We start from the raw sequence: 18,847 nt of genomic DNA on the forward strand, positions 1-18,847 counted from the left end.
ACCTAGTTCCAGGGCACAGCAGACTGCAAATATTTCTCAAGAGCCTTACTTTTCAGTAAACCTAATCCCATCATCTCAATCACAATAATCACTGCTTTAGGAACTCCAATTAGTACCCGAAAAACTCCTTTGCTGTACGTTTTAATAAAACAATTTTCACTCTCGTTTCATGGGCTTCTGGAAGTCAGGCGAGAACAATTCTCATTTCAAATACCATCAGCAAAGTGAATTTAGAATTTTTGGCCCCAAAAAAAGGGAAACACAAAAATGAGGCTACAAAAAAAAACCATGAGGCTGTGTAAAATTGTGTCACCTAATTTTTGCAACAGCTCTTGGTGCCACACGCATTATTTTGCCCCTCACAAATGCAACATTTTAGAGAAAGATAGGTATAAGGTGAGAGACAGAGAGAGAGAGAGACATGCAAAGCACCTGAGAGAGCGACAACATTTGCATGGGACATGAGGCTGCAGTTGCATTTATTTTTATTTTATTTTTTTTACTTCACACGAAAAAGCAGAAATATTTTCCACCTCTCTCACTTTCACTCGTACTCTTCCTCTCTCTCTGTCTCTCTTGTTGTATGCCAGACGAAGAGACAATTGTGTTCATATTTAATAATTCATAACTTTTTTTCCCTTTCCAGATCGAGCAAAATATGAATATTCAGAGGAGACTAAGAGTCGAGTCGAGTCCAAAAGTAGGGTAGAAATGTAAGTAAACTACAGTGTGGGGCATAGGCATAAGAGAGGCAGTAGAGAGAACAAATAAATTTTAGAGAAAACTCAGTGTTATTTTAGATCTTCCTTAATTTCCAAGCAAAAAATATAATCAAAATAATTCTAGTTATTATTTCTTTATAAATAAATATTTCTTCCCCGATTATAGCCCACTTGAAAATACATATACATACAATTATAGCACCCACTGTACCCCCACTGTACAAAATGTAACCTCTTCAGTCAGTTTGTTGTCTCCACATTTTGGTGACTTCTCTAGAGAATCCAGCCCCTTGCAGACTCCCCCATCCACCCTCATATATTCCCCTTAAAAACTTTTGTCTCTGTCATCGTCTGCCCGGCCGTTTCTCCAGGCTTATTCCGTATTCCGTAGTTTTATTTCATTTTATTCTTTTAAAGTTGCAATTGTTTAAATTTGGGTCAATAAATAGACGAGCAAAAACAGCAGAGGGGACGCGACGAGAGAGTGAAAGAGATTCCTCTTAGCTCTTAGCTTTTGTCTCTTGGCGACAAACAAACGAGCGGCAACAAAAGGACATATGCGGGCAGGACAATGGCACACCCAAGCGACATACAGAGATAGTGGGGGACGTGCTACGTGCTTTGTATTCTATATATCAGTGCCACAGTGAAACCAACAAAAAAACAAAAATGAAAATAAAAACTATACCAAAATTTTATTTTATGCAAAATAGTTATAGTCGTGTGTGGGTGTGTGGATGTTCTTTCGATTCTGTACATTGTACAAAAATGTTCATCTTGTTGTTGCAGTTGTAAACGTTGCACGTGTGTGTTTCATTTGGATTTTATTTTATTTTTTGTTGCATGTATTTCGTATTGATTTTTGGTATTTTTAGGTCGCACGATGTCGACCCCCACAACCCTTTCCCCGCCGTGCTCCACCGAGATGCTTTCGTGTGTGGAGCTGTGCGGCTTAATGAACACAGATTTATGAGAGTCACAAAACTTGGCTTTAACACGACACTGCACAGCGCACACGTGAGGCCCTGAAGGAGGTGAAGGTCTCTCCCTGGAGACCAAATTTGCGCTTCTTTAAGCCGCAAATTTCAATTCAATTTAAATTTATTATAAAATATCAAGCATATATTTTTCTTTGATCTGGTTTCTAGGAAGGAAACTCACCCACACACACACCCACACACGCGTAAATTGTATGCCGAAATGCGCTTGAGGCGCACGGAACAAATCGTTGCCTACTTTCCAGCGCAACTTTAAAAAACCACCAAAAAGGCAACCTCCCAGCTTTTGGTAAGCATTAAATAAATTTTTAATAAAGTTTTTCTCTAGAAATTGTTATTTTTAGCAGCAGCCAGGAACCAGGAGCCAGCCAGGAGCCAGCCAGGAGCCAGCAGGAGCAGAGGAAGGAGTAGTGGCAGCAGATAAAATATGACATTTATAGCCCCCGTGCCTGAATATCTGCAAGAACGCACACTCACTCCCCGAGAGCCACAGAGAGAGAGAGAGAGAGCAGCTTTTGAAATTTTATGTGGCTTATGTAAACCCCCCCCCCCCCTCCCCCTCACACACAGCAGGGGGTCACAGGGGCGGTAAGGGGGTGCTCTGTGGCGGATGATTTTGATTGTGGTTGTGGCACGAACAAAGTTTGTTTTATGACAACCTGCAAAAAGGTGGCAGAGCGGCACCGAATGATGATGTATCCGTGCACTGCCAATAAAGAAACGACAAGAGAGCGTACGGTGGCATGTGGAGTGCGGCATGTAGCAGGGAAAGTGAACGGTGAAATTATCACTTTCGATGGGATCGAGCGAGGGCTAGCACCACCCACAAAAAAACACACCCATTTGCATAAAAACATTTATAAAGTAGGAAAAGCGGGGAAAACTGGGATGGAAAATGTGGGTTGGTGCGAGAGAGTAGAAATGGTTTTATTAAATTTTTGACGCCTGAGCGTAAATGTAAATTACACATGAAGGCAAAAGCAAGAATACTAATATTTGAAGCAAACAATCGCACAGATAGAGACGCACACACAGATACACACAGACACAGCTCAAAGAGAGAGAGAGAGAGAGAGAGAGAGTAGACAAAAAGGACATTTTGTGCCAACACCTTCTAATCAAGCAAAGAGCTTAAAATAAAGTAAGGACGAACCAGGAAAAACAGAGAAAAAAGAAAGAGAAAGACAGAATGAAATGAAAAGATATTATGAAATTTCGAAACACACCCTTCGTCCGCACACACACACACACAAGTAATAGCACAAAGGATCTACGTGTTGGGGCGTGTGTGAGTGTCCTAGCAGCAGAAATGGCAGCCCTTTTTGGGCTACAGAGACAACGAGATGGGCATAAATATACATACATATGTATTCTCGTTTCCAACACACATAAATGTCAGCCCCAGCCGCCACATCCTTTCCCCTCCCCACTCCCTTTGGTGGGTGCGTGTTTGTTAATGAAATGTTTGTCTTTCGCATTTAGTTACGCTACGTTAGACACTTTTGCTTATTAGTGTAAAGCGCTGCTGCTTAAACGCCAGACCAGGACGATGCGACGTCGAGAGCACCGAGAGAGAGAAGAGATTCCAAAAGATACCAGATGGCAGGCGGAGGAGAGGGCCAAAGCCAAAGCCAAAGCGAAAGATACTGCCGTGGGAATTCCCTTGAAAAATCAGCTGTTTAGAGACATGGAGCTATGGAGCCATGGAGATTTTTGCTGGGTAATACTGTGTTTAAATTTAGATCTAAATTAAGGAATTTTAGGAGTTTTAGTTGAGTTTTAGAAATTGTACTGGAACGGCAATCATCCCTGTTTCTTTCTATGTAATTAAGCCTTGAAATAGTGGAATTATTTATACGCCTTAGATCCCTTTTTCAGGCTTTTCTTACAGTCTCTTATGGAAGTCAAAGTCTCTAAGACAATTAAAATTAAAAATACAAATAATAAAAAATACAAATATTTTTAATTGTACATTAAAAATAAAATACTTAAAAATCTCAATAAAATCCCCCAAGTACCTTTTAATTGATGACTAAAATTCTATCTTTATTCTCTACAAAATCATGAAACCCTGGAAAAAGAGTATCTCTGTATTTATGGACATGAAAATACCAATTTTCTATGCATAGGCGCAGACAGGCGACAACAAGAGCCGCAGCAGCGACAGCAGTAGCGACAGAAGCAGAAAAACCATAGCAACAAAAAAAGTTAACAGCAGCGACAGCAGCAGCAGCGCAAGAAGAAGCAGCAGCGACTGAAGAAACAGCAGCGACAGCAGCAGCAAAAGCAGAAACAACGAGTGGAGCAGCAGCGACAGCAGCAGGAGCGCCAGCAGCAGCAGCGACAGCAGCGCAAGAAGAAGCAGCGACAGCAGCAGCAGCAGAGACAAAGACGACGACGACGACGACGACGACGGCGACACTGCCCTTGTACGAGTATAATGTTACAACAACAGCGTTGGTTATTCTTTCTCTCAACTTCAGACTTCCTCTCCGCTCCTCGCCGCTCCGCCTCCATTCTCTCCTCCTTCTCCTTCTTCATTCCAAAACCCAAGGTTCAAGGTTAGCAACGTCTGCATGCGAGTGTGAGGAGTGTCGCCGCATGTGTCTCTGTTGGCGCCTTGAATTTTCGGTTAAGTTTTCGGTTCTGTTCTTGTATTTTTTGTTGTTTGTGTTGCTTCAGTTTCTGTTGTTGTTTCTAGATTTGGCGCAGTGCGATAATTTCCAAGTATTACTATAGCTCCTACCTTCCTTCCTCCCTCCCCCCACCCGCTGTCAGCCTATGTCTGTTCTTCCCTGCGTCTGCCTTTTGTTGTGTGTTTGAACAAGTTTTTTTTTGGGTAATTAAAAATTAAATTGCGCATACATCACATACAAAAGAGAAAGGCAGGGCAGAGGGAGAGGAGAGAGGGGCAGAATGGAGGCAGAAAGGGAGGAGAGAGAGCAAGAAGGGAGAAGGAAACAGAGGAGAAGGACGGAATGAAGGCAGGAAGTGGAGGAGAGCCACAGAACGAAGGCAGAAAGGGAGGAAAGTGGTGGAGAATTTCAAGGCAATGACTTTTTGAAGTTTAATTGGATTTTGAAGGCTGCACCGGGATCGGATCGGCATCCAGGATCCCCAAAAAACAAAACAAAACGAAAAGGCAGGCAAAATCAAGACAATACGAAGGATAATGGGTAAATGGTGCAGACACACAAAAGCCAGACAGACGACAGTCGACACCGACGGAATAGACAGGAAAATAGAGATATAGAGAAAATAGGAGAGAGAGGGAGAGATTTTCTATTGCTAATTGGATTTGTTGGGGATTTTGTTGTTGTATTGCAAAAAAGGGAAAGTCATATTCAGCCATAAATCAAAACATAAATTTTAGAATATTGCAGCAAACATAAATCCCATTTAAATCGATGGGATAACAAAATGGACGGATGCTTTTAGATGATATTTATGACTAAAGGATACTCATTAGTCGGAATTTTAGGGGGAAGCACTTTCAGATAAGAATATCTTTTGCATGTGGAAATAAATCGAAAATGAACCCTTCTCGAGCGAGAATTTTATTGGAGTTTCTGGAATAATATACATAATATATAAATTATGCTACTAAATAGTAATGATACTAAATAATAATGATAATAAATAATAAAAATAATAAATAATAAACAAAATAAATAATAAAAATAATAAAAAACTTAAATAATAATATAAAATATTCCAGACCCCAGGTCCTTCATACAGAAGGAAATTTACTTAAAATTTACTTCAAAAATAATAGTATTAATTTTGATATATTTCAATCTGAATTTTAATTCAAATTTCCATCTGTTTAAATTTATATTTTAATCCATCTATGTTTTTAAATTTATTTCTCAAAATCTAGGTGTCTGCTCTGTCCTCTATCCTCCTTCATGCCTCCAATATATACCCCTCCATTTCTGTGCTCTATCCTTCTGCCAATTTGTGTATACCCTTCTTTCACTCTTCATTTTCGTTCAATTTCAAATACCTATCATGTATCCTGCTTCCGCTGCTGCCATGAGGCTTAAATGCATGCCAATTAAAAGCAATCTTTAACTTTCGCTTAATTGATTCCCACAAATAAAATGGTTTTTGTTTTTTGTATAATCCGTAACAATTAATACCTTCCATATACTCGTATATCGTTTCTTCCGTCTTTCGCTTAATTTCACATTGACTTTTCTTTGGAGTATATAATCCCCCAGGGCCCCCCTCCCCAGCCCAGTAACGGCAGTCAATTTGAAGCTACCTTGAGGTTCCTTGGTGGGTCCACTCTCGGTCTGGGGCAGGCAGGCACTAAAAATGTCTAAACGTCGTTGGGTTACACGCCTAAGCCGCAGCAAAGTCGCAAACACCTGGACGGCAGAGACCCTGGGACCTCTAGACCATAGAACCACTCTGTAGTTTATTTAAATTAAACCTTTTTTCACACACACACACACAGAGACAGGCATCTGCCTCTCCGACAGCTCCATGGCTGTGTGTGGGGCTGTGTGGCGGTTTTCTCCTTCGGTGGTTATTCTGTTTGCTTTTTTTCAATTAACTTTCTAGGGCAGCCGCAGAAACAGCTACAAAATGGCTCGGGTGCGGGACAGGCAGGGCACTGTTCTGTTGGTGATAATGATGATGATGACGCTCTGGCTACGACGCTCGACCAAGAAGAAGTCTAACAAATTGCAAAATCCCCTTCAAGCCACTTCTGAGCGGTGTAACGCTCTCTGGCACGGTGGGCGGCACCTTTGTGGCATGGTGGCATTGTGGCACGGTGGCACGGTGGCACGGGGGGTGGGGAAAATGCAAACATCTTTTCTGCTGTCTTGACTATGCACTCCGTTGCGTACACTTAACGTAAAAACCTTTAAACCACTAAACCACAACAGCAATGTAGTCGCCTTCAACCACTATCCACCCATCATCCGCATCCCCCTATCCCCCTACCATCCCTTCATCAACATCCACATCGTTGTCGCCGTCTTCAGGGTTTGTTTGGGTTTTGTGTTTCCACTTGGCCAGCGTAGCATTTTATTTAAACTGCAGTTAATTTTCACTAAAACATTTTAATTGTATTTTTGTAATCTGTCTTTTACTAGTTTTACATAGGGTCGAGGCTGTGGCAGAGACACTGGGCCTCCTTCCCCTCCCCCGAAGGCCGAAAGCTGAATGCAGAAAAGGGAAAAGCAAAAACCAAATCCAAAGGCCGAGGCCCTAGACCCAGCGACAGAGACAGAAGTAGAGGAAGAACCCGGCGACAGGCAGGGAGGAGTCAAGACATCAGGCTACACTTGAAGAAAAAAAAACAGCCTTATATACAAATAGTTACAGTTGGATTTAAGAGTGAGTACCAATCGATTTGGTAACTAAAATATAAGGGGGAATCTTCTTGAGCACTTCTGTAGCTCCGAAAATGGGAAGTCATTTGGAAGCCTAAATATTAAATTCTGTTCGTTATCAATGGTATTTTCTAAGAGAAATTCAATACTTTGCTGAAATAAATAAGTTCGAAGGTTTTTCTATATAAACCGACGCGCTTGTCTCCGTGCCAATTGTCTTTTTGGACTTCGTGTATTACGCTCCCCTTGTGATTGGGATTTACGCAATTGCGACTTGCTCACACGCACATTTTTGATTTAAATATACACCATATAATAAATAAATATATTTCATACTCAAATTAAATATATTTCGTACAAATTTAGTATTTCATATTTATTTCAAAGTATTTTATATTTAGATTAAATATGGACCGTTTTAAAAAGTCTTTTTAATAAATTTCTGTTTAAATAAAAAAAAATATATATAAAATGTAATTTAATTTCTCTATATTTGCATATCAAAACCGAATATTTAATTGAAATATAGTGTATTTTAGTTCTCCGAGTGTAGAGGCATTGGCTGGAGGTGGGGGGGTAAACGGGAAACACGCCCCAAGGTCTGGGTCTGTAGAGGCCGCTGCCGCTGCCGCTGCCGCAAAGCCACTGCCACTGCCATTTTTAATGCAATAAAAGTCAACTTAAAATATGCAAATTACGGTAGTTTCGCTAAAAATTTGTGCAGACTTGGCTAAGAGAGAAGGAGAGAGGGCCATCACCGTCCGCCCGTACTCCTTTCTCTCTCTCTCTCTCTCTCTCTCTCTCTCTCTGTGGCAGACTGTTGCGAAAATGTCATTAACATTTCTCTGGGCCATGGACTTTTAATTGTGTCTATGACTGTGTCTTGGTCCTGGTCCTGGTTTCGGGTAAATGAAGGCTGCAGGATCCCTTGACCTCAGGCCGTGTCACTTTCCAGAGGAGTTGGCCCAAGACATTAATGTATATTAGTGTCGGTCATAAATTAAGAGCATTTTGCTGTTCATATTTACCAGAAAAGTCGCAGTTAAATCTAATTGCAACTCAAACGAGCAGCGCGAGAACCTAGAGGACAGCAGACGGGAAACAGTAGACACTAGACAGAAGCCATCCCACAGACAGACAAATGGCATTTAAATGGTGGCACCCCATAAGCACACAGGACCTCTAATCAAATGGGGGCCGGACCCCCTGCTTTTGGCTGGTAAGTCTTTTAATGAGCCAGATCGCATTACTATAGCGACAGCATATTGTTTGTGCCGCGTCCGGGGGTGGGGTGGGGAGGGCGCGAAATTGATGCTCAAGAAATTAGTGGCAAGGGAAATTTACGATTAGAAAAAGGGTCGAGAGGGGGAGTAGAAATTTACACTTCAACAAAAAGAAAAAGGGGGAGAAACGCTTAGAAAAAAGAGGGTTGCGATTGGGTTGGCGGCCGGCTCCTCCTTTAAGCCGCTTATAGCTGCTGTTGCCGCTGGCGAGAAGGTGTCAAGTTTAAGAATCAATTACTTCAGGGAGTTTGTGACCCCACCCCCTCCAGAGAGTATGCAAATGTTGGCCCTATTCCAAGGCCGCTTCCTTCGCTTCTAAACAAACTTTTCGAACGGGGTTTCAGCTTACCAGCAGACAGACGGCTTTGCGGCGTTAACCTTTTGACGGGCTAAATCGATTCGATTGAAGGTTGCAAGATAACCCAAATTGATAATGGTTAATGATCTATTTTCCGAAGGGGTGTGGCAGGGAGTTGGAATCTTTAATTAACAAAAAAAAGAAATCTACTCTTAGAGAAAAGCGTTCTATCTCGTGGTTCTTTAAGGCCATATTCTGTATTCTTTACTTTAACTTTTCTGTTTCCCTTTCATGTGCCTCCCACTCCCACACTACCCCTTTTTTTCTCACCCTCAGAATTTAGCTGAATAAACATTGCTTGGCCAAGAGCTTTGCTTGTGCTTCCTGTCAAGTACAACACTCCCCCGCCCCCCGAAACACATGCCACAAATGCGAGTGTGTATACACACATACATACATGTGTTTGTGCCACATTCAAAGCATATTTTTGAGACTGCTGCTGCTGCTGCTGCTGCTGCGGCGCGTGTTCAGAACTTAAATTACGCAGAAATCCCACGCACAGGCACAGGAAACAGCCGCTGCTCCACTGCCCCTCTGTTGCCTTTGATTGATGAAGCCGTCCAGGAGTGTGGGTGAAGCCCACCCCCTCATCCCAGTGCTAAACACTAATGGCAGCTTAAATTAGATTACGTTATAGAGTCCTGTGCAAAGCGTGACCATTACATTTCCTCCTCTCTACACTCTCGCCCTCTAGGAATTTTTTGTATTTTATTTAAACTATTTTCTTACTTAAGGAACGAACAATTTCTGGCGATTTTTCAGCTGGTGCGTCGTCGGGTATCAAAAAATCAACTCATAAAAATCGCACAAAAACACATAAATGAGATTTATTGTTATAGTTTTTCCAACGGAACGGAACTCACACACACACACACCCATCCTTATACACATTTCAATTGCCATTACGTATACGCATCGTGTGGCCGTGGCCTCAGCTGCCGGCACTCCTGCGTGGGGGCCGTGCCTCCTTTTATATCGGTGTTAAATTTCACGTAAAAATTGCACTAAAAATTAATATATAAATATTTGTTTGGGACCATTAGAAATACCCTTGGATTGTGGATCGTTTAGCGATTAAATTTCATGGCTAACATTTTAGTAGAAAAAGGTTTTTGGGAGGTGTTTGGGTGAGAGAAATGGGCGAATATTTATGGTTAGGAATTTAAAGATACATTTCTGTACAGCCAAAGAGGAAGATCCTAGGGCCTAGAACCTTGGGAAAAAAATAGCTACAGAAGGCGGCAAGAGGCTTTTATTGGAGGTTTCTGGTGGGTTCTTTTGAGCTATATATTTTATGTGTCTATATGATAACTATTATATATTTTTTCTTACATATATATATATTTTTACCTATCCGTCTGTCAAACTATTGATTTGTCCAAACAATTGAACCATGTATCTTTCTCTATCTGTTATATGTCCATTAATTCCATCTATTATTCATTTATCAATCGGTGCATCTGTCTATCCATCTATATATCCATTTAAATATTTTTAATTTTTAAAATGTGTATTCGTACTCATGGAAATGATTATTTTCAATCTTTTATAATTAAGTATTGCTAAAATTAGTATTTTTTTAGCAGTCTCCAGTATTTTTTAGTATTTGTTAGTATTTTTTAAAGTATTTTTTAGTATTCAGTATTTTTATGACTAATTTGTTTTATTAATAATATATAATAAATGGTACAAATTGTATTTTTTTTTTTTTAGTTATAAATAATATAGTGAATATAATTATAAATAATAATTATAAATAAAAATAATAATCAGTCAGAAATGTATTTTTTTATATATTTCTTTCTATCTATAAATTATTTATTTATCTTTCTATTACCCATCTTTCTTTCCTCTATCTTTGCTCTACCTTTCTTTCATCTATCTATCTATCTATCCCTTTTCCACTTTCAAATTGTTCATTCTTTTCCTTAAATTTCAACATTTATCTCCTCTGAAAAAAAAGTTTCCTCTCCATTCGTTCCCTACTTTCTCCGATGATAACGTCATAGCCCTACCCTTAAAACAAGATCCCATTAAATTAGTGTATCTATTACTTCGTTACACTATAATAATAATTTTCCATTCATGTTTTTGTATATATATATTTTTTGTTTCCATGTCGTGCTTGATCAAATCAAAACAGAGAGAAAACATACGGAAACCGGAGGGGAAAGAAGGGCAAAAACAACAGAACAATGCTCGTATTTTATTATAGTTTCGGTTGCTCATGGAATTTCATGGTTACAAATAGTTAATGTACAGTTAATTATTACATAATCACAGGTCAACACGAACCACCTACAAACCCCCACGAGCCATGGGGCAGTGTCCACTGAATTCTGAAGAGCATTTCCCAATGATTTTCCACCCACACGACACGAAGCGACGCGACGCGACGCGACACGACAAGTACCCCGTACATTGACTTGGTGGAAATATATATTTCCCTCTGCCTGGACTCGATGGGTATTCTTCCCCCATTGGGAGGTCTGTATGTTTGCCGGCCATAAATATTAATTATAAAACACGATATCCATTATATAGTCGTAAGAGTCGGCACGAAATCATCATCATCATCAAGCGCTTAAAGGCCCAAAGGGTTGGAACTCATTGCGGCACTTCCTGGTACTCAATTTATGGCCAGCCCAGCCCTGCTCTGCCCTGATGTGGAATGAAATTAGCCAAGGGAATCGTACTCCTAACCTATTTTTAAATTATATTTATTTATTTACCCAACGAAAACCTTCACTTTTTTCGAATAAAAATAGTTCTTGGGATTGATTAAATTTCCAGGAAGAACCCGAGAGTCAAGAAAATGTTGGGCCTCATTTCTGTGTGGTTTGTATCTGCCAAATGGTGTCTAGATATTTATAGGCACTTCGAAGGGTTCATTTGACATCTTTGAATGGGTTTCCTAATGGTTAACTAATTGGTTACCAAAATAGATACAAAATACGGGCATATACATATGTGTGGTATGCTTTTCTTTCTAATTTACGAATGACTTTCTTAATGTGGGCAAATGATTAGGGGCTGATTAATACTGCGGTATTTTTTCCTTAAACGTTGTATTTGACAGAACACTCGACTGCCTTTTATAATTGTCATTTTTGTAATTAACAGGCTACTTTACAGGAGACTGAAGATCCCTTGAGATATCATTAGATATAAAATTCCACAAAGATTTTTGCTATAGAATTTGGAAACATTTAAGCATATTTCCTATAAATTTTCTTATTTTTAAACAGGAAAATCGAAAGATTTTAATACCACAAAACTTATACCTCCCCAAATTGAGTGAAATGAAAAAGCTATAAATAAAATGTACAAAAAATAAATAATGAAAAGCATAAAAATATCTGTTAAATTGTGCCACATTTTCGGGGAATAACACTTTCCCTAGACGCGTCCACTGCAAAATGCAATAAATGTAAGTAATATTTGCCACTCAGCTTGTTGCTTTTCCTCCACAAAACCCCGCATATTCTCCACCCCATTTTCTTCATTTTCCGTATGTATTGTATAATAATAACATAAAATAATTTATGGCAAATGAAAGTCACAGAAATGCAAGTGGGGGAGGAGCGAGAAGGAGGAAAAGAAACCAACCGAAAAATGTTGCTTTCATGCTCCATTCACCGCAAGAGGCTCCCCCCTGCGCCCTCCAGCCGCTCGGTATTCTCCATCCACCCCTCGTTTCTCTCGCTCTCTCCCTCCCTCTTCCGAGCCGAGAACCCTTTCTGCTCGACGACTCTTTAGAATTTTTCGTGGTATATTTTTAGGCGATCCCCCAAAAGCCTGGCAACGGCGCCTGGCCACGACATGTAAACTTTCATTCTCAATGGGGGGTCCCCGCAGGGAGCGGGAGTGGGCATGTGGCATGTAGCAAGGCTTTTGTGACCTGTCGTCTAGCATTCGCTCTCTCTCTCTCTCTCTATCCGCCGCTACAACGTTTTCTTCTGTCATTTTCGTTGTTTTTGTATGGAATTTTAGTCAAGCTTTTGTTTTAAAGGCTTTTGTGGCAGAATGCTTTGAATTTTCCTCCTGCCTGCCTGCTGCCTGCATTTTCATGTTTTTTGGTCGAAAATTGCGCGGCAAATTCAGGAAAATTCTATGCACAAAAGGATTACAAAATGCAGCAGGAGGCATCGCGTATCGCATCCTCAAAAGACATATAAAATGTTGTATCCCTTTGAAAATCTCAAGAATTCATTTCTCTGTTGCACAAAGACAAATAAATCCTAGATTTAGTGTTTGCATTCTTTGGAGTTTCCCAGTGACAGTCAAAGTTTCTTGCCCTCCCCCTCGGGCTTTCTTTCACTCTTAATTAATTAAAGCTGCCACCGAAATTGTGGCAGTGTGGGCGGGGAGTGGGCCTCCTGCTGCCGCTGCTGCTCACCTGTCAAGCTACTTGTCAATTCATCGTTTCATCGTAATTAGAAATTCTATAGAAAAGTTTGACGGGGGGCGGGGGTTGGGTTTGTCACTCACTCAAGCAATGCCACCACGAAACTCAAACAATTTGATTGCCACAAAAGTATTTTTTACAAAGCCTAATTTGTGGTTGGCCAAGTGGCAGCAGGTTGTGGCAGCAGGCAGAACAGGAGAACCCCCGCGAATGGGTGGAACAATTTTATAGTTTTCCATCCGATTTTGGGGGTTGGCCGTGGGGACGGGGGGTTATTTGTTCTAAGGATGAAAGGTTTTTATTTGAATTTCGTTTTAAGGAAGTGCAGGAGAAGGAGCTGAGGAGTATCTAAGGAATCTCTGATCCGTACAGTAATTTTCTCTTATATAAAATACAAGATTTTCCTGAACAATCCCCGGAACATCCCTAATCATCATTTAAATCTCTTTTAGCAGCCCAAAGTCTTGCTTTAAGTTGGAAAATGTCAGGACGATAAACCAGAATGACATCTAAAATGCTCTCCTGATGTTTGGTTTCCCAGGGAAAAAAAGGGATAAAAAAGAGACGGGAAAACCGCCGCAGAAAAGCGCCACAAATCAAAAGCCAAGTCAACCTGCGCACTGGAGTTGATTGAAAAGTTTATGCACCTCCAAAAAAAACTCACACTCTCTCTGTCTCTCTCTCGTTTTCCCCCCTTTAAGCTCTCTTTCTGTTTGGGTTACCTTTTCGCTTCGTTTTGGCCCTCGAAAAAGAGCCTCTCAGGTGTTTTGGTAGCTCCCGAAGAGCTATTTGACAAAACTGCCAGCCGAAAAGCTGGGGCTATTTATTATGCCCACAGGATGTAAACGCACACACACACACACACACACAGAGGCAAGGGGGAAACTGCGTAAATCATTTCCACTTTATGCGTCGCTCTCTTTGTCTCTCTCTCTCTCTCTCTCTCTCTCTCTCGCTCTCTCTAAGCCAGAGACAGTGTCAACAAACTGCAAAAGACAGAGCTAAAAAGGGGGAAGGCGGAAAGTTAGAGGATAAGAACTTCGGCCAAGAGAAGCAGCAGACAAGAGCATTAAAAAAGTGCAGACAAAACAGGGGAAAGAGAGAGAGAGAGAGAGAGATAGCAGTGTGTGTGTGTGAGTTTCCCAATCTTTTGGCAGTCAAAAAGTTTTGCCGTTTAGAAAAGTGTCAAGCATTTTATCACACGAAACGGAAACTGGCCAAAAAAACAACAACAACAACAACAGTCCGAAACATGGCCATAATAAATCTTTAAGGAGTTGGCAGTGGCCTCTCCCCATCCCCCTACCCCTCTTAAGCACGGTTGACCCTCTTTAAAATCCTGAACCATTTTCTAATGTAGTCGCCTAAAAGTATGCAACGAAAATTGAAAATACACCTGACAGATGACGAAACTACTTCTCTCTCCCTCTCTCGTTCTCTCTGTGGCATACTACCTGTCTCTCTTTGCAGAAAACCCCAGAAACTTGTCAACGTGTTGACTGCTGCTGCAGTTATCCAGAAAATACTCCAGGGACAGCAGCGGACATAAGGCGGTTGTAAGTGGCAGCAAACTAGAGGGTACAGTCCTCGCACACACACACACACATTATTCCCTCTATGTGTGTGTGTGTGTGTGTGTGTGTGTGTGTGTGTGTGTGTGTGGCAGTTGCAAACTTTTGTGGCTGTTGCAAAAACCGATTTGACCGACAGCTAAACATTTTTTTCTCCTTTTATCGCGGACGCTCAACAACAGAAATGTTGTAAAAACCCCCAAAAAGTCAAGGAGCGTCCCGTTCGGCTCGTTCAGTTTTTCCTGCGCGGAAAAAGTGGCCAAAGAAAAGGTGCAAAGATTAACCCTTGCGGGGCATCCATCATCAACAACAAGTCGGGCATTAAATGTTGGTCATTTTTTTTAGGTGAAAATTGATTTTCGGTTTATTTTCTTGTGCGTGAAGTTTTTGAAATATATTGCAGTTGCTGCAGTTTTGTGCAGTTTCTGGCTTAAGTTTCCATTTTTTTACAGTCGATTTTGTCGAGTTTTTATCACCGGAAATGCGAGTGTTACTTGCAGGTTTAGTTAATGGACAAGTCAACTTTGAACTGCGCGGAAATTGACTAATGGAACTATATTTTCGGAACGTTTATTGTTTAAAGATAAAGACATAGTGTCTATTACCCAACTCCATAAAGCCTCAACATTTTAAAAACACTACAAAGTCCATTGATTATTAATTTTTAAAGAACAAAAATCTGGAGAAAAATCCTCAAAAATATATGAAATCGGAAATATAATGGAAAATTTTAAATTATAAATTATGTTCAAGAAAGCGTATTAATTTGGAAAATTTTAAAAAATAAAAATTTTAAATTATAGTTAAAAAATAAAACATACGAGAATAAGAAATAAAAATGCATACATAATAAAATATAAATTATAAAATCGAAAATATTTAAATATTTAAATAAAAATATTAAGTGGAAAAGAAACTATGAAATAATAGATAAATCTAAAAGTGTTAATTTAAAAAATAAATAATAAGTGAATAAGAAATATAAATATTAAATAAAATCGTAAATATGATGGATATTATATACATACATTATTATATAAAAATATTATAAATTATATTATTAATTTAAAAACAAAATAAAAAAATTGAATTTATAAAATAAAACATAAATGATAAAGTCAATTTTAAAACCATAAAATAAAATATAAGAGAATAAGAAATATAAATTTTAGTTATTAAATCTTAATTATTATGGATACTTTATACATTATCAATTTACATTAATATTAATAAGTTTTACTTAATTGATTTCCATTTAAAGTCCATTTGTACCTCCATTTTTACCAAACTTCCTCTAAAATATAATTGTTTAAGATACTTTGAAAAGTTCTTAAACTTCAATCTTTCTTTCCGGCAATCCCCAATTTATTCGCTCTAATAAAATACCACACTTTAATCCGTAATCTGCATTCGTAATCATCAAAATATCACCTCAAAACAAGAAGAAATAAGATTAGGATTCGGATTAGGGTTGGGAGGAGATGGTGGCATTGTACTTGAACAAAAGTGGATGACTACGTGAGTTCCTCTGCCCAGCACAACCCATCTTTACTGCCATAAACCCAGTATCCTGTGTGTCCCGTGTATCCTGTGTCCTGCTCTTAAAATTCCACAAGCATTTGCTTGGGTGCTAATGGAACAGTTTAGAGGAGCAGCCAGGCAGGAGACGCCCCAGAAGGAGGCGGGGTGGCCGGGCGGAGGAGCAGTAGGAGCACTGCCCTCGAGGTTTACAGCAGAAAGCAGGGAATGAAATCATAAATGCCAGGACACGTGCCACGACAACAACGTGCCTCGGAACGTTGCAACGAGGTGTTAAGTTTTTTTTTTCTTGTGTTTTTTTGGCAAACTTTCGGACTGGCTGCAGTCTCCGCCCGCGACCGGCGGCACTCTTCGCATTCGCATTCTGAATGCAAGTTAGTTAAATATTTAAATTTATTTATTGGACTTTGGACGCCAGAGTGGGACCGGCAGCCACTGCTGCCATTTAAAATAATCAAAAAAAGGACAAGCGTAAAAAGGACTTACCGTGTGCATCTTTCCCTGAAGATCCGCCGCTGGATCCTCCGCCGCCAGAGCCAGGACCCAGGACACCACTGGACATGCCGCCGCCGCCGCCGCCGCCGCCACCGCCGGATGTGGAATGCAGGCGCGCTAATGTGACTGGCATTAGCGGCAGTGCCATTCCACAGAGCAGGGCCATAAAAATTTTCCACATTGTTAACGTGGCCATTTGACTTTTATTGCACTTCATTTTCCACGGCTTTTCCTAGCTCCCTTTTCTTAGCTTTTACTCCTTTTTGCCTTTCTTTCTCTATATATATATTTTTCTATAATTTTTCTTGGCTTTCCCTTCTTCTTGGGGGAGGGGGGGGTCCGCTCCTCCGTTCCGCCGCTTGTTGATTTTAATTTGATGTGGACTTAAGTTGGATTTGGCTTGCAGATTTTCCCGCTGCAGTTTTCCTCCTCCGTTCGTTCTAATGGAAGCACATTTTCGATATTCCTTTCGGGCAGCAGCTGCAACGAGACAGAGAGAGAGAGATATGTAGTAGTGGTGGAAAATCCATTGGGTTTGAGTATTGAAAAGTTTTCTTTTAGTTTCGGAGGCTAGTTAAAAAGTTCAACAACTTTCTTTCTTTCGTTCGTTCTTTTGCGCTTTTTCTTTTCCTTTTTTTTCCTCGATTTTCTCGATTTTCTTTTTAGTTTTTTACTTTTTTTTCTGTGTTAAAGTCAAGTTGAAGCCGCAATTATCGAGTTGTAAGACGACACGCCCCCTTAAGACCACGCACACAGGCACACAAATGCACATAAATACTCTCCCAAACACAGATACTCTCTCCACTGCACAGCTGTTGGGCTTCACAGGAGGGGTGCTGGCAGGTTCCCCCCCCCCCCCCCCCCCCCCCCCCCCCCCCCCCCTCCAATTTTGCTTAGAAAACTTTTCTTCAAAAGAAAAAGAAAAGAAAATGAGAGCACAAGTTTTGTCACCTTGTTTGGAAAATGTAGGAAAATGGGCCACAATGAATTGGGGGATTCGGTGGAATCCAAGGTGATTGAGCAACATTAGGCATTGGGCATTGGAATTTAAAAGGTATATAATTATGGCAGAGGTGAGAACTTGTGGAAGGACGATCGATGTGTGGCGGGGGAACCGTGAGTGGTGGAAGGAGAGAAGTGCTGGTCACACGGAACCTTGACGCAGGAATCTAGACGCACCCGCTTATTTTCACTGGATGTAGGCGACTTCTAGGGCTGATCACAAACTGCGTGCGATGAGCAATGCAAAACACTACAAACCGCAAGCATTTCTAAAAGCTAAGCTGCTTCTAGTATATAAAGGGAAGCAAAAAGAGAGCAGAGCTTTGTACGCCCGCAATCGAGAGATCAAGCGATAAGCTTATATTTAATGCTACTCCACTCTCCCGCTTCGCTATGGGATAGCACTCTCCCGCTTCGCTTTGGCATTGCACTCTCCCGCTTCGCTTCGGCATTGCACTCTCCCTTTGCTTCGACATTGCACTCTCCCTTTGCATCGGCATTGCTCTATCGCTTCGCTTTGGCATTGCTCTGTCGCTTGTTATCGGCAGCGTGGGAGGGGGAGGGAGGAACAACAACCCAAGCACTTTTTGCAGTCTGTATATTTTTGACGATCGCGCTTAGGCAGAGCACTAGACGAAACCGAAAGTAAAAAAGCACCCACACTCCAGAGAGCGACTCGTGCCTAAAGCGCTGAAGGGCAGAACGGGATAGCAAGAGCAAAGGCAGGTTCATTCAAGTCTTGTGGGATTTGTGTGCGTGCTCGTTCCTGTTTGTTTGCTGTGTTTTTTTTTCTTGTTGCATTTCGTGTCACATTTTGCATTATTTTCTGCATTCCCTGCATTTTGTTAATGAAATTCAAGCGCCTTTAATAGGAAATAAATAAAATAAAATACGGAAGATTATTCTTTTCTGAAATCCCCTTTTTCAAATAAATAAATACTCCAAAAATGTTGTAGAGCTTCCTAAAATATAAACAAATATACCCCGTTTCATTTGTTTTATTAATGATCTTTCATCCCTTGGTAAATATTCCTTTTCACAATCAACGCGAAACTCGAACAAATTCCAACCCGTTTCCGTTGCGCTTTCCATTTCGCAAAAAGATAAAGCAACAAGCAGCCAA

General features: G+C 40.5%; 1 protein-coding gene across 1 annotated transcript in view; it reads right to left on the bottom strand.

Annotated features, from left to right (window-relative positions):
• LOC108163604 (neural cell adhesion molecule 1) overlaps window positions 1-18,847 on the bottom strand; it is an 89,840-nt gene that overhangs the window by 58,780 nt on the left and 12,213 nt on the right. Inside the window, exon 2 of the mRNA XM_017298993.2 lies at window positions 16,714-17,202. Within this exon, the coding sequence (XP_017154482.1) occupies window positions 16,714-16,939 (226 nt within the window). The 5' untranslated portion in view covers window positions 16,940-17,202. The remainder of the gene's footprint in view (window positions 1-16,713; window positions 17,203-18,847) is intronic.

This window comes from Drosophila miranda, chromosome 4 (assembly GCF_003369915.1).
Source record: "Drosophila miranda strain MSH22 chromosome 4, D.miranda_PacBio2.1, whole genome shotgun sequence".
NCBI classification, from domain to species: Eukaryota; Metazoa; Arthropoda; class Insecta; order Diptera; family Drosophilidae; genus Drosophila; species Drosophila miranda.